The 14,170-nt window shown below is 34.8% G+C and overlaps 2 protein-coding genes across 2 annotated transcripts in view; one reads left to right on the top strand and one right to left on the bottom strand.

Moving 5' to 3' along the window:
• LOC114253166 (uncharacterized) overlaps window positions 1-6,326 on the bottom strand; it is a 51,715-nt gene extending 45,389 nt beyond the window's left edge. The window contains exon 1 of the mRNA XM_028187927.2: window positions 5,876-6,326. Coding sequence (XP_028043728.2) covers window positions 5,876-6,046 — 171 coding nt within the window. The 5' untranslated portion in view covers window positions 6,047-6,326. The remainder of the gene's footprint in view (window positions 1-5,875) is intronic.
• A 4,425-nt stretch (window positions 6,327-10,751) lies between these two features.
• Window positions 10,752-13,074, top strand: ND-PDSW (NADH dehydrogenase (ubiquinone) PDSW subunit). Its single transcript, XM_028188143.2, has 4 exons — window positions 10,752-10,917; window positions 10,987-11,122; window positions 11,682-11,821; window positions 12,897-13,074. The coding sequence occupies exons 1-4, from the start codon at window positions 10,821-10,823 to the stop codon at window positions 13,001-13,003; spliced, it is 480 nt and encodes a 159-aa protein (XP_028043944.1). The 5' UTR covers window positions 10,752-10,820; the 3' UTR covers window positions 13,004-13,074.
• The last annotated feature ends 1,096 nt before the right edge of the window (window positions 13,075-14,170 follow it).

Genomic DNA, 14,170 nt, shown 5'->3' with positions numbered 1-14,170 from the left:
ATAAAACTCGCACTAAGCACACTGTTCATACTATAGTAATTTGCATGTATAACTTGTTAACAAAACTACATTATTCGCCGATGGAATCCTTTCAAATCTGTTGTATTATACAAATTTTAATAATCTAACGGCAGCAGCTGTATTACGTAAGAACCTATACTAGTTAACCTACCTACCTACCTACAATAATAAATAAAATGATTATCATGAATTTTACTTTTTAGTCTCATACATTTTTCCACATAAAACATAATAGTTTAAGAAACATCTGAAATATGCCCCATAATATTATTATATAATTGATCGAAAATACTGTAAGGACAATTAAAAAGAAAACTAAGATTAAGCCGCCGGAAAAGTAGTATTAATAATGTCTAAGACTCCCAAAAAACCTAAAAAAATACTATATTATTATCAACTTTGATGTCGGTAGAAAATATGTTGGTACTATACAGCAAAGTGTAAAAGATACAAGTAAATATTTTTAAATTCATATTAAAAAATTGTGAATTTATTGTCATTATTAATAGACATCGCCAAAATGTATTGTAGATAAACTAAAACAACCAAAGCAAAAACTGTTTTTTTTAAATTGATTAGTAGGTTGTTAATAAATAAATAAACAAACAAAACTACATATTATTATGCATTTTCAATTTAAAGATTAATTCTTACTTGTCGTAAATCGCGATGCAGTCGCACATCCAAATGTGTGAGAACTTTAGTATGAGATCAATAACCTTGCACAAAGGCATAGGCACAGGGAACATTTTGTATAGAACACATTCCAGTCTGTACGTTACGTAGTGAATACTGTCCGTATTTACATTGTACGCTTTGGTAGCTATTCTACTAAAACTAATCATCGTAAAACGTTAAAACCATGAAAAAATTATATTGTTGATCGGAACTTACATAAATGCAAGCTCACCTTAAAATAGGAAAATACTTGAAAGTGGAACTTCACCTCAAGTAAAATAACTTAAAAAAATAGGTCTACAATATTCTAAAACGTAGTCTACGCTTTTAATAAATAATGTCGTTTAAGTCTCAGACATAAATCGAGGAAGTATCGCTTAGATAATATGCAATAGACGTAACCCTGAGATCCCCTACTAACTGATTGCTTACAATAACATAACATGATGCGTAATCTGAACTAAAGGAAACAGGACCATAGTTCTTCGAAGGTTATTTGTTTTTAAGATTGTCGAAGCCTAGTTTAGTTATGCTATACTAGCCAAAATAATATGTCCATCGTGGATTTAGAAGATACATATTAGCCAGAATAATGTCCAAATAGTTGACAAAAATTAGGTGACTGGGTTAAAAATTGAAAGAATAAGTACAAAAACAATGAAAACATAAACCAATGGAGCTGCGTCTTGATTTATATTTTATACATAAAATGCAATATCTCCGCACCTGAATATGGACCTTGATACTAAGCTCTCCTGCAAATCCCACGACGACAGAATTAAAGAATTTAAAAAGCATAACTTTTCTTAATTTATTGCGTAGATGGGGTGAACGAGCTCACAGTCTATCAGATTTAAAGCGACCAGAACTAAATCTATACCAATATATAAATCTACAGTGGTTTTTACAAATGTTTCGTTATAACTACTGAACCATGCATCCTATTGACTTGAAACTGGTATCCAAACCAATGGATAGGCTAATATCTATATGAGTGTTGGACTCCCTACACCAGTTGCGGGGGCGTTAATAACGAGAACCTTTGTGGTGTGACAAATAATAATGATAATTTTAAGTGTCCACCGAAGCGAACGGGTACAGCTAGTATATTCATAAAAACGTTTATGCTGCCACCCATCCCGAAGCACGAGATCGAAGTCTCAATTGTATTGAATAACAGCTATCTCAATCCTCAAAAGAACACATGACTTCTTACTGCAAAAATTAGAAGGATCGTAGTGCCTAGTCAATCTCAGTATACTAGTATAATACTCTGAGAACGCTGCTCTTCTCAGATTCTCTCCGATGAATCCTTGATCCTCGTTTACGACATCCTTAGAAAAAGAGAGGGTTTTGCTCTCCTAGGCCAGAATTACTACAGCCAACCGACTGCATGGTGTTTTAGACAAAGTATAAGAAACTGGTTTGCATGCCTATAACGAGTGTTTATAAAACGGCTCAAACACTATCAAATTATTCGAATACCGCTAACGAAAACAACAACTAGGAGGTTCGGCTTCCAGCCAGAAAAAAAGGAAGACTACATAAGCTAGCATAAATGACCTCAACCCAACGCACAAGATTGGATATCAACCATGATCTGAACGAATGATAACTATGATCTTTTGCAAAGTCGAATCTATTTACATATTTCACAACAACTCCCCAATGCTACATTCACAATAAGAATGCGATGACGAAATGGATTTCGGCTACTCAAGAAAGCTTAATTACTGTGTACTGGTTTTTAAAATCAACTTAGGAACTGTCTCTGGCGCTTTCAGGACTACGGTATAGTCTTATTGGTCGGTCTTCCAAGCGGAGACATAGGCAATCAGCGCTTGTAATGCTAAAAATGTTGGGGAAATAAGAACATAGCTATTTACATTTTTAGTGGCAGTCAAGTTATTGTAAGTAATATTATTATATTGGAGGTTTGAAGTTTGGCAGTTTCTGTTCTTTTTGGTATGGAAGGAAACGCAAAAGTTGATGAATTAAACAAAAAAAGTTTGTATCCGAACCATATACGGGAAGCCAAATCAAGACTGCCAGCAAAATCTTATTAAATGAAGGATAACCTCAAGTCGCAAGTACACTTAAGCATTTCTAAGTGAAATTTATGCAGACAGAGCCTACTGAATTTGTTAAAGTCAGCTCAGATATCTGCTTGAGGCGCTCAACAGATACTTTGGTACTGGAGAACATCTCCCCATCATGGACCACATACTACGAATACAAAAGCATATCGAGGACCAGAATGGCGAACATGGGTTATGTTTACCCGATCTAAGGTACATGGAATCGTATCACTAAAATTTATAACAAAACTCATGCGAGCGGTGTTGAAGATTCAGAATCTTTGCAAGAATCTCCTGAAGGATTCAAGGAAGTATCAGGCTGTCCATACTTAGAGTACCTCAAAAGAAAGAATCTATATCACTTGATTATCAAGGTGATGAGATGGCTAATACGAAGACCGAATGAATCTGAAACGTCTATTACAAGATGAGCCAGAGACGTGTAACATTCGTAGCCAAAAACTTTCATTTTGTAGAATGAGAAAACTTCTCCCACCATGTGATTGATAGTCAAGTTGATTAATTAAAAGGGAAACAGCTAGTTGGCTGACATATTCCAGTAAATATTGATCTTGATAAATATATTACGTGACTTTTTTAGTCCAAAAAAGAATTATTTGGAACTTTTTAAAAAAGCTAATGAGATTTTAGTGTGGCGGTTACTTTTTTTTTATCTTACATTTTTCTAAGCTTAGCAAAGCGCAGCTCGGTGTCTTGGAACTTATCTGGTAATAAATATTCTAGAAATAAGGTACACTAGTACAACATTCTATAAATAATATACACTAGTACAATATTTCTGTCTTAAAAATCCCACTCCAGACGAAGCCTCGTCACTATGCTCCTTATTCTTGACACAAGTCACGTTTATACATAAGCCTTGGATATTTATAGCTAACCAAAAAAGGCTACGTAATTCAAACGTCCTAAATAAAAAGGATGTTAATTAATAATCTACTGTTATCGATTATGTAAGACTGAAAATGCCAAGTCAGTGTTCCACGATCTTTCATGATCGACGCCTCGTTTTAGCCAAAAAAGCACCGTTCCACATCATTCTCAGATGAGTTTCAAATCCGCGAATGCATCGATAGTAAACGCAATATAACTTTTGGGGTCAACGGATTGCTCGATCCGGTTATTGTGACCATGAAACCGAAGATGTTTAGTATTCAATTCTGGTTTATAACAACTAGAGTCACCATTTTGACTTGTTATAAATTTTTATTTTTATTTTTGTGTTTGTTGGAAAAATATTTTGTTAGCTGATTGGATTTATGTATCTTCAAACGTACTGTTTCTTTTTCAATAAATAAAGACAAATTCTTTGGATATAATGCACGAGTTTCAAAAGATTGACGAGAGTGTGAGAGTGACTGGGGCTACTATTATACCAGCGACTATATCTTTCGATCTATATATTTATATAGTGCGACTTTATCCATTTAATATTATTGGTCATGTGCTCTTAACAACACAAGGTCACTGCGACAGCTGCAGGATCTGCCCGCTTGGTGAGTTTGCAAAAGTTGTAGACAAAACCGCCGCGGTGGTCAAACACTATTTCGATTCACACGAGGGTGAATCAAAAGTTTTTTAAAGCTACTATCAATATCATTTTTTTGGTTTTCTTTGATTTTCATTCTAAAGAGTGAGAGTTGCAAAATAGCTATCACAAAAATTGTTTTACATAATTTTATTTTTATTTGCCTGCAAAGGATTAATAACCACTATCAATATGGCGAAACGTTTTTAAAAAAACTGTAGAAAAGGTAAATGTGGGTGAAAAGAATTTACCCTATTCCAAGGTTGCTTATTAAACTAAAAAAGTTCGAGTTATCAAATCAGTCTCGGTAACAATCATTTAACAGAATTGCATCCAATTTCCTGCATCCGCTAATCCTATATTATGGGTTGATAGCTTCATCCTGCCTATGCATAGCTCAACGTTTGTAAAAAATAAACTGGTTACCGAATGAATTAATCCCCGTATTGCAAATATGCAATAATGAAAGAAGAATAATATAATGTAATAAATAATAATAATTCGCAAAAAACGTGTCGTAAATGTGTAATTCATGTAAAACATGAAAATAAAATACGTATAAACAGACTGCAATCGTAGGCTTCAATCTGAGAAGAGCTTTGATTTAAAAGTGATACAGTCAGCATTATGGCAATGAACCTCTAAATTAGAAAAAATATTTTGTAAACTCAAAAACCAAAATAAGTACTGCACAAAATTTTAATTGAGAACTTTAAAAAAATATTACATAACAATTAAAACCTGTTTAAGATAAAGACTTCAAACAATGAAGCATCTGGGTGAACAAAAAAACAACTTTCCCACAAGACAATACGGTAGACCGGGATTTGCGATTAATTTAAAATTTCTCATTGTGAATAAGGTATGTATTTTATAGATTTTTTCATTTCTTTTATTGTTGTTAAAAAAATTCGTAAAGATTTATGCCACTAAACCAATCTACTTTCAGAACTTAGAATCAAATTCCATCAATACCTATATACACAACTAATTTATATATCATAAAAGAGGAGGTCATAACAAAAAAATCAAACACAAAAGACACAAGTTGAATATAATTTAAAGGAAGCTGCAGCACTACGTAGGTAGGTATTGACAACTTCAAATATCTCTAGAGTAGGCTCCTACATATTTTGTACCGCTTCTTTAACCTAAACACTCACGACCGGTTAAGACTAATTTGCATTTCGTTCGATAAAATAAGCTCCGAAACACAGATTCACCTACATTAACTACAAATTGTATAAATAAGTTTTAAGTTTTTTCTAACCCTTATCCCGATGGTATTTCATTCAATTGTAAGTTTTTAATTAACCGTAAATAATTTAATATTTGTAAAAAAATTTAATAAGTCCACCTTGTAGCTAAAGGTGTTTGTGTATACAAATACCCACTTAAAACTATCAACAATCAAATTAATTTAATAGATACATAATAATAATGTTCTGTGTGTACAGACAGATCTTATTACTAATAAACTACTGGCACAAAAACATAGATAACGGGTTTATCCTGTACTTTCATAATCGATTCGCTAATTCGTTATTCTGACCTGCATGTCTTCATTGTAGCGAGCCCGAGCGGGTTCGTTGGGTCGCTCCAGGAGCAACAATTCAGTAAGCACTATGACACCGAACACCGCAAAGAACATGATGAAGATGAAGAAGCTGATATTGGCGCGTTCTTTGGCGCGAGAAGATATCGCGCGCGCTCTCCACTTCATCGTGCCGACATTAATATCACATGGGCACTGGACGAAAAGCGGCCGCTAACACGCGCGCCACGCTACTGACTACTGAGTCATCACAGCCTGGGACCGAAGCGCCATACCACTAGCTGTGACGAAGGCCCGCGTCACAACACGACGCCTTCCCCCAGACTGGCGGCTGCGGAACTCTCAATGTTCGACTGACAACACTTCTCCTTCAAACTTCGTGTTGCATGATACCATATGATCATTACTACAACGAATACGACGTCAAAATAACTCTTCGGAACTAATCGGAACTAATATACTTCAAGTAAAAGAAATTGTCAGTATAAAGAGATAAATAATAAGTTTCTAAAACAAACAGTACTAAAACGGATGCGTTAAGCGTACTTTAAATTGAATAAGCAACCCAGTTCTTCTCAAAATTTCCACTATAATTCGACGAAGAAGCCGTCTAGCAACCCGAATGGTAGAAACATAGGGCGCACGCGTGCCTCAACCCCACGCTCAATGTGTTATAAATCCGTTCAATGTAAGTATCCTAGTAAAAATTGCAGAACTCTAAGGATTACATTAGTTAAGCGGTATTTCCATTTGATGTGTTTTAATGTACTTTATCTATACGACACTGAACAAGCAATGCGAGGCTATTAAATCCGGATGGATTGATTTGAATTTGCATTTGACTGAAGCAGTTGTGTAGGTAGATATAGAGAGAGGTAGCTTTCAACTTCATTAATTTCGACTTTCAATTGACCAGGGAAAATATATACATTAAAGCTTCAAACAAATGATGTTTATCTTCATTATCTTCTAGTTATTTTTAATTTATGATTGATGATTGGAAATGCCTTCAAATATTTGGCACGACTCAAATGTTGTTGCTCTAGACCCAGACCTTTTTTTTTTTATTGCTTAGATGGGTGGACGAGCTCACAGCCCACCTGGTGTTAAGTGGTTACTGGAGCCCATAGACATCTACAATGTAAATGCGCCACCCACCTTGAGATATAAGCTCTAAGGTCTCAGTATAGTTACAACGGCTACTCGACCCTTCAAACCGAAACGCATTACTGCTTCACGGCAGAAATAGGCGGGGTGGTGGTACCTACCCGTGCGGACTCACAAGAGGTCCTACCACCAGTGATTACGCAAATTATAATTTTGCGGGTTTGAGTTTTATTACACGATGTTATTCCTTCACCGTGGAAGTCAATCGTGAACATTTGTTAAGTACGTATTTCATTAGAAAAATTGGTACCCGCCTGCGGGATTCGAACACCGGTGCATCGCTCAACACGTATGCACCGGACGTCTTATCCTTTAGACCACGACACTTAAAGTCTCGTGTGACAAGGTCTATGTTTACTGAAAAATAAAGTTCAGTTCGCCAAGAGTGAAAAAAACGTGTAATCAGAACGTGTCCACATATCCATTTACATCAAATTTTATAAAATAATGATGATATTATATTCGTCGCATGTTTCAAATATTTATTCGTACATACTTTATATACTTGTACAAATTTAATAATGGTAAAAATTTACATATCATTATTACATTATGATTATCTACCTGTTTAACGGGTCAGTAACAAAATAGAAGATCAAAAAACTTTATTTAGCATATTTTAGCTAATAATCATATCACTAAGGAATTTCTCCTTTGTCGTATCACCTTGTCAGAGCGGTCATAGTCATCAATTATTATCATTGCTGTGGGCAGATGTTAAGCTGATTAAACAATAGGATTACACATATTCCTGAATATTAACACGTTAAAAGCCATGCCGCCCACCGGTGGGCCTAGAGTGTACTATAATATACCATTCAGGCCAATCCAAAATCAAGGGAATCAGTAGTATTTATCATTAGCCGAGACCATTTGCTCGGAAGATAAAAATTAGCGACTTTTGTCGTCTAGTTTTTAAGTTATTTTAAAAGGCCATAATCTTGATAAGAACTTTTTTTTTTATTGCTTAGATGGGTGGACGAGCTCACAGCCCACCTGGTGTTAAGTGGTTACTGGAGCTATGGACATCTACAACGTAAATGCGCCACCCACCTTGAGATATAAGTTCTAAGGTATCAAGTATAGTTACAACGGCTGCCCCACCCTTCAAACCGAAACGCATTACTGCTTCACGGCAGAAATAGGCAGGGCGGTGGTACCTACCCGCGCGGACTCACAAGAGGTCCTACCACCAGTAATTACGCAAATTATAATTTTGCGGGTTTCACTTTTATTACACGATGTTATTCCTTCACCGTGGAAGTCAATCGTGAACATTTGTTGCGTACGTAATTCATTAGAAAAATCGGTACCCGCCCGCGATTCGAACACCGGTGCATCGCTCAACACGTATGCACCGGACGTCTTATCCCTTAGGCCACGACGACTTCAACTACTACTAGAACTACAATTTTCTATTGGATTTGAAAACCTAGGCGTTCTGTTCGGCTAAAGGGCCACGCGGCTCATTTCCATGTGCGTTTTGTTTGATAGCTGAAATCTAAGTTTGTAAGCTAAGTTTGTAAGCTTGTTGTAGGAAGCGTTTTAAGAACCCTCACGTGGCTCACGCGTGACCTTCATTGCCCGAACAGCTCAGTAAGATAAAGCATATCGGTAAGCCCCGTGGCCTGAATGAAATGCTCTATTTTTCATGTAGCATTCAACGTGTTTATTTTTAAATCAATATCCGTTTAAAGTTTAGCTGAAATTTACAGAATTAAGCATAAGCAGATATTAAGTTCATATTGTAAATAAATTATCTAAAATATGATTAATGTAACGCCGTTAAGAGTAGCGCCATGTGTCGTCGAATAGTAGAAACAAATATTAAAAGTACCTACTAGTAATATCGAGAACGCTTGAGAAGTGTAACGCTATCTATTATCAAATAGTGGAAACACATATATCGAAACGATTCGCCTTGTGGGGAATGTTCTCGATAATTATAGAGTTGTCGTGTCGACTATAAACGCGTTGCAGAGAAGAGAGACACGAAGGCAACTAGTAATCGGTTCTTCTCGAAGCGAAACAGCGAACGGATCAACTGAAACGAAGCGGAAGCGAAGCGGAAGAAGTGAATTGCGATATGTAAAGTATTCCTTGTGCGATAAATATTATAGTTTTACTTTGTACTTCAGTGAGTTTTATTATCCCCAGCCCCAACGTGTAACAGTATGTTTAATTATCCTTATCCAAAATGAAATTCCTCTCCAGAAACATAGTAGCGGCAGGCTTGTTAAGATATCCTTAGTTTATTAATGTGACGTGGTCACCCAGCTTAAATATTCGTCAGTACGTGGATACTTATGTATGGCGCTGTGGTCGAATGTAATGGAAAACGCCATTTTATCCTTCTAAACGGAATGCAAATGGAAAATTTGAATAAAAGATAAATGCTGTTTGAGAAAAAAAAGTATTGATTTATTTGTATGGAAATATCAAAAGTAAGTTTAATTAAGACCAGAATAATAATATATAGCTTAATTATTTGTTTATACCGACTGACGAAAGCAACGGCGAATTGTTTGCTAGCGCTACAAAGCAAAATTTTAATGTATTAACAGACCCGGCAAACGTCAAATTCCATTCCAATTCCTAATTTAAGTAGAATTTATCTGAAAAATATGACAAATAAAACTAGAATCTGATAGCAGCGACACCAATCGGATCCAACTATGAATCTAAATAACCAACTCAAACACAAACAAAAAAGTTCAGCCCTTTGCAGTTCCGAGACACACGATCTTATTAAAGAAAAATTCGTAATACTAGAAGTCATATTCACTGTAACTATCGCTAATTCTATGAAAAACATCGAATTTATTTAACTACTTGGTTACAACTAGATAGACATTTATTGATACTATGACAAAACCTCCCCTTGACTTGACCAGACAGCATTACTAAATTTTAGCACAATCGGATTAATGGGTTAGGAAGGCACAGAGGGAAAAATAGAAAAAACCATTCTTTATAGGTACTTATTCCTCACCATCATTTTCATTCTAATCTCCGCAGAAAGAATACGCATAGAACGAGAACTTGGCGGCCCAACATTCTGCCAAAAATTAAGAGCATAGACTGTACAATAATATTATTTTGTGACAAATTTTAAGCATAATATTGTTGAAAATAGCTCATCCCTCCATAATATGGAATAACTATAGGCTGGCGGGATTGGGAAAAGCCATGGCCATAAAATAAAGTAACATATTGAACAAAATATAGTTAAAAAAGATATTTAACATAATGTCTTAAAATCAATTGAATTAATTATGATTAAAAATCGTATACAATTTAAAATTACTTAATATGATTTAAACGCTTTATGAAATCGTATGACGAAACTTCATTTTAGAATTTGTATGTTTACTATAATGCACACAGTAATACTGTTGCGTACCTAACTCCTTCGTTACTTTATTAACATTTAATTACAATGCTATAATTTTATGTTGGGGCCTCATCCGATTTGCCACGGGCCTCAGATGGTATGGCAACGTCACTGCAGGATGATTCTTGATATAGTTTTTTGACAAAATTACTGACAAATACACGGCTGGACTTTTCGGCGGGAGTTGGAACAATAGAAATGAGTTGTTTCTTTGTTATTAAGGTTTAGCTGTTTGGGATATATTTTCCTGTGCCTATTCGATAGTCAAATGAAACTAAAGCGAGAAACGAGATGACAGCTGTCAAAACTGACAGATGAGAGAAGGGGCGAGAAGTCAAATATCATTTAATAAAGTTTAAACAACGATATCTCAATTTTAATATGGTACAAGACGGAAATCCTCCTGATGATAATGTGTTTAGAGCATTCTGCAATGCTCTCTACAATACAGTCGATGCTCCGGTAACATGGTTCCGAGGTGGGTTAATTTGGTATCATAAAACTAGTGTGTTGTTATGTAAGTGAGTAATTTTTTCATTGTACGCAGAAACTGTTGTCGAACCAAACCAGAAGAAGTACCCTTGGTATCATCAAAACTACCGTCGTGTACCGACTATTGACCAGTGCTACGACGACGACGTCGTTTGCGACTTTGAGGCTAATGCTCAATTTAAACGAGACAGGTTAGCTAAATCACATTCATTTAATATCATAATCAGGTTAATAATATGCTACTTAGTAACTAGGTAAAATAACGGGCAGTCTTTGGAAAATAGCCAATTGTTCTATTAAATATTTTGTAATAACTCTTCAATTTGTTGTATTAGGCATGAATTTATTTTCCATCCTTCAAACTGCTGGAGAACTATAACTGAATATAGACTTACATTTAATTTTAATAGTTGTATGAAAGTGAAATTATCTATCTATCTATCTCTATATATAAAAATGAATTGCTGTTTGTTAGTCTCGCTAAAACTCGAGAACGGCTGGACCGATTTGGCTAATTTTGGTCTTGAATGATGTGGAAGTCCAGAGAAGGTTTAAAAGGTAAATAAATATGAAAATGCTCGGAACTAAATAAAAATAACAATTTTGTTTTTCCTTTGATGTGTCCCCAGTCAGCCTTTTGTTTGTTTTAAGTTTATTTTATACAAAAGTTTAGGTCTTTTATTTATAGATTGAGGCACCACGAAGTCTGCCGGGTCAGCTAGTCTATTATAATAATAAATTTAATTTTAGGGCAGTGGACTCTGAGATATTAAGCATTCTCAGGCAACGCTATGAAGATTGCATGATGTATGAGCAACCAGACCATGCAACTAAATGCAGGTCTCTTTGGGACAAGTACAAGTCTGCTGAGGAAGCTTGGTTCATTAAATGTATGTAATTCATAATTTGGGATACTCTTTAATTATGCTTTATCAAATATATGTATATGTAACTATACTTGAGACCTTAGAACTTGTATCTCAAGGTGGGTGGCGCATTTACGTTGTGGATGTCTATGGGCTCCAGTAACCACTTAACACCAGGTGGGCTGTGAGCTCGTCCACCCATCTAAGCAATAAAAATAAAAATAAAAAAAAGGACTGACATGTCTAAGTAAAAAGCATTGAATTGAATGAAATAAAGGACCTTACAATTTTTTTCTTTAATTGTACCAGATCAGTTCAGAGCCTACCATGTGACACAGCAGCATGAGTAACCCTACACCCACTTTTAAATATAAGGAAAAAATATCTGTTGTGTTATGCAGAGGCCACCCCACCTTGCAAAGCAAAATGCATGACTCTGTGGAACAGGACAATAATAGGTGTTGTGTATAAATGATAAGCTATATAAAGAAATGTCTTTTAGACAACAATAACTTCAACCCTGTTTACTATTGAATTTTATAACATTCATTTTCCTATAGTTTCCTTCTTGAGAATGGTAAGGCTGGTCTAATTTTTTTAGGGTTAATTTATTTTAATAAGAGAGATAACATACGAGTTACGAGAACATGAATCGAGTTAACATTATTTCTCATATATTCGATTTTAGATTGTAATATTCTAAGAAATCAGAGATCCTGTGTGAAAGGTAGGATTATCTAATATTTGTCAGTTGGTCTCATAAAGTGACACAATATCAATGGATTGCTCTCTATCTATATGGCAGGTAAACTCCACTGCCTCTTTATTATAAAATTTTTTTGAGCAAAAGGCCTTTGGTCACTGACATCATGGTATTGATATTGTTGATGTTGCAATTATTTTTAATATGTTTTCTATTTCCACCCTTATATTTTTTGTATCTATTTGTTAATTTGGAAATGCATTACAACATAGAATTGGAAAATAAGCATATGATAAAGACATGAAAGAAATACTCTTTTATTATTTATGTTAACTTATTAATTGTGGGCTCTCATACAGTGATGACATTGTAAACACTGTTCATATTCGATTTCAGATGGTGACCTCGGTGCTTATGGTGATGCGCGAAAAGCTTACATGAAGCAGAAGCATCGCATGGTCTGGGAACGACGCAATGGTCCCTTATCAGACCTTACAAAGTGATCAATTAAAGCAGTTATAAATAGTAGATAAAACTTGTTGTTGCAATAAATGTTCATAATCCTCTGTCTTTATTTTCTGTTTATGTTTAAATATTTTATACCAATCTAACCTAATTTTTTGTAAGTAAATAACTAGTTAGGTAGTCCATCTACCTTGTGCCTCCTGTTGTGAATATTAGTAAGAACATTACTCTTGTGGTGATGAGCCATTATACAGAGAACATTAATAGTCTTGGCTGGTTAAAAGCGGCAGAAAGGCTGGTCTAGCTTCAACAGTCTACATCAAGACCAACAAGTCAAGTGTTTTTGCAGGTTCTTTTCTCACCAATGCTCTCATTTGAGTAGAAGGTAGCTTTAGATTTATAATAGTTTTCTTTGTGAACCTTTGAAGGCCAGAGCATCAGTGGAATAATTACCTCGAGGACTATGGTCTATGGTGTCTAGATATGTCTAGTCGTCTATAGGCCATGAACAGCACTGTTGAACTATATGCATGATATTTCAGGGGTGGGCATCCATTTTACAATAAAATTGAGTAGAGTTATAAAAATCCAACAGGTTCTTGAAGGTATTTGCAATGTATGAATTACAAGTGCACAAAATTTCTTAACCTCCAATATTAATGGTATAAAAAAATAAAACAAGCAATCTATAAAAATAACATTTATTTTTCCAACACTACATTCATATTCCATGCAATACTGACAAGAAATGATCTACCTTCATACATCCAATGATTCACTAGTTGGAACGACAACAAAAATTAAATGATCACAGAATTACGAAGATGCAGACGTAAAACTATAATCTTCGTACATCTCTTACAAGTGTGTGCCTAATACTACCTTAAGCTTAGACATTAAAAAGAAACGTTGGTCACATAGAAGACGACACGCTAAAAATTACTTGTAATATTAGCTTACAGTCTCAAAGAAATCAACTTATAATTTCAGGGATTTTTTTTTTAAGAATATCGCTATTCTAACTTTCATTTTATGCAATTTTATTGGTCAGAAAAATAAAACTAAACAAAAAAAAAACTTAAAAATAGCAACAGTATAATATAATTATTTACTGGCAATATTTCATTCACAATATATTAATTAAAAATGCGAACTGGCAGTTACTTACAAATTAGGGTAGGATTCCACACAGATCATACATATAA

The sequence above is a fragment of the Bombyx mandarina genome, chromosome 17 (genome assembly GCF_030267445.1).
Source record: "Bombyx mandarina strain Sakado chromosome 17, ASM3026744v2".
Classification (NCBI taxonomy): Eukaryota; Metazoa; Arthropoda; class Insecta; order Lepidoptera; family Bombycidae; genus Bombyx; species Bombyx mandarina.
The sequence above is the reverse complement of the archived record's forward strand: the minus strand, read 5'-3'. Positions and strand labels throughout refer to the sequence as shown.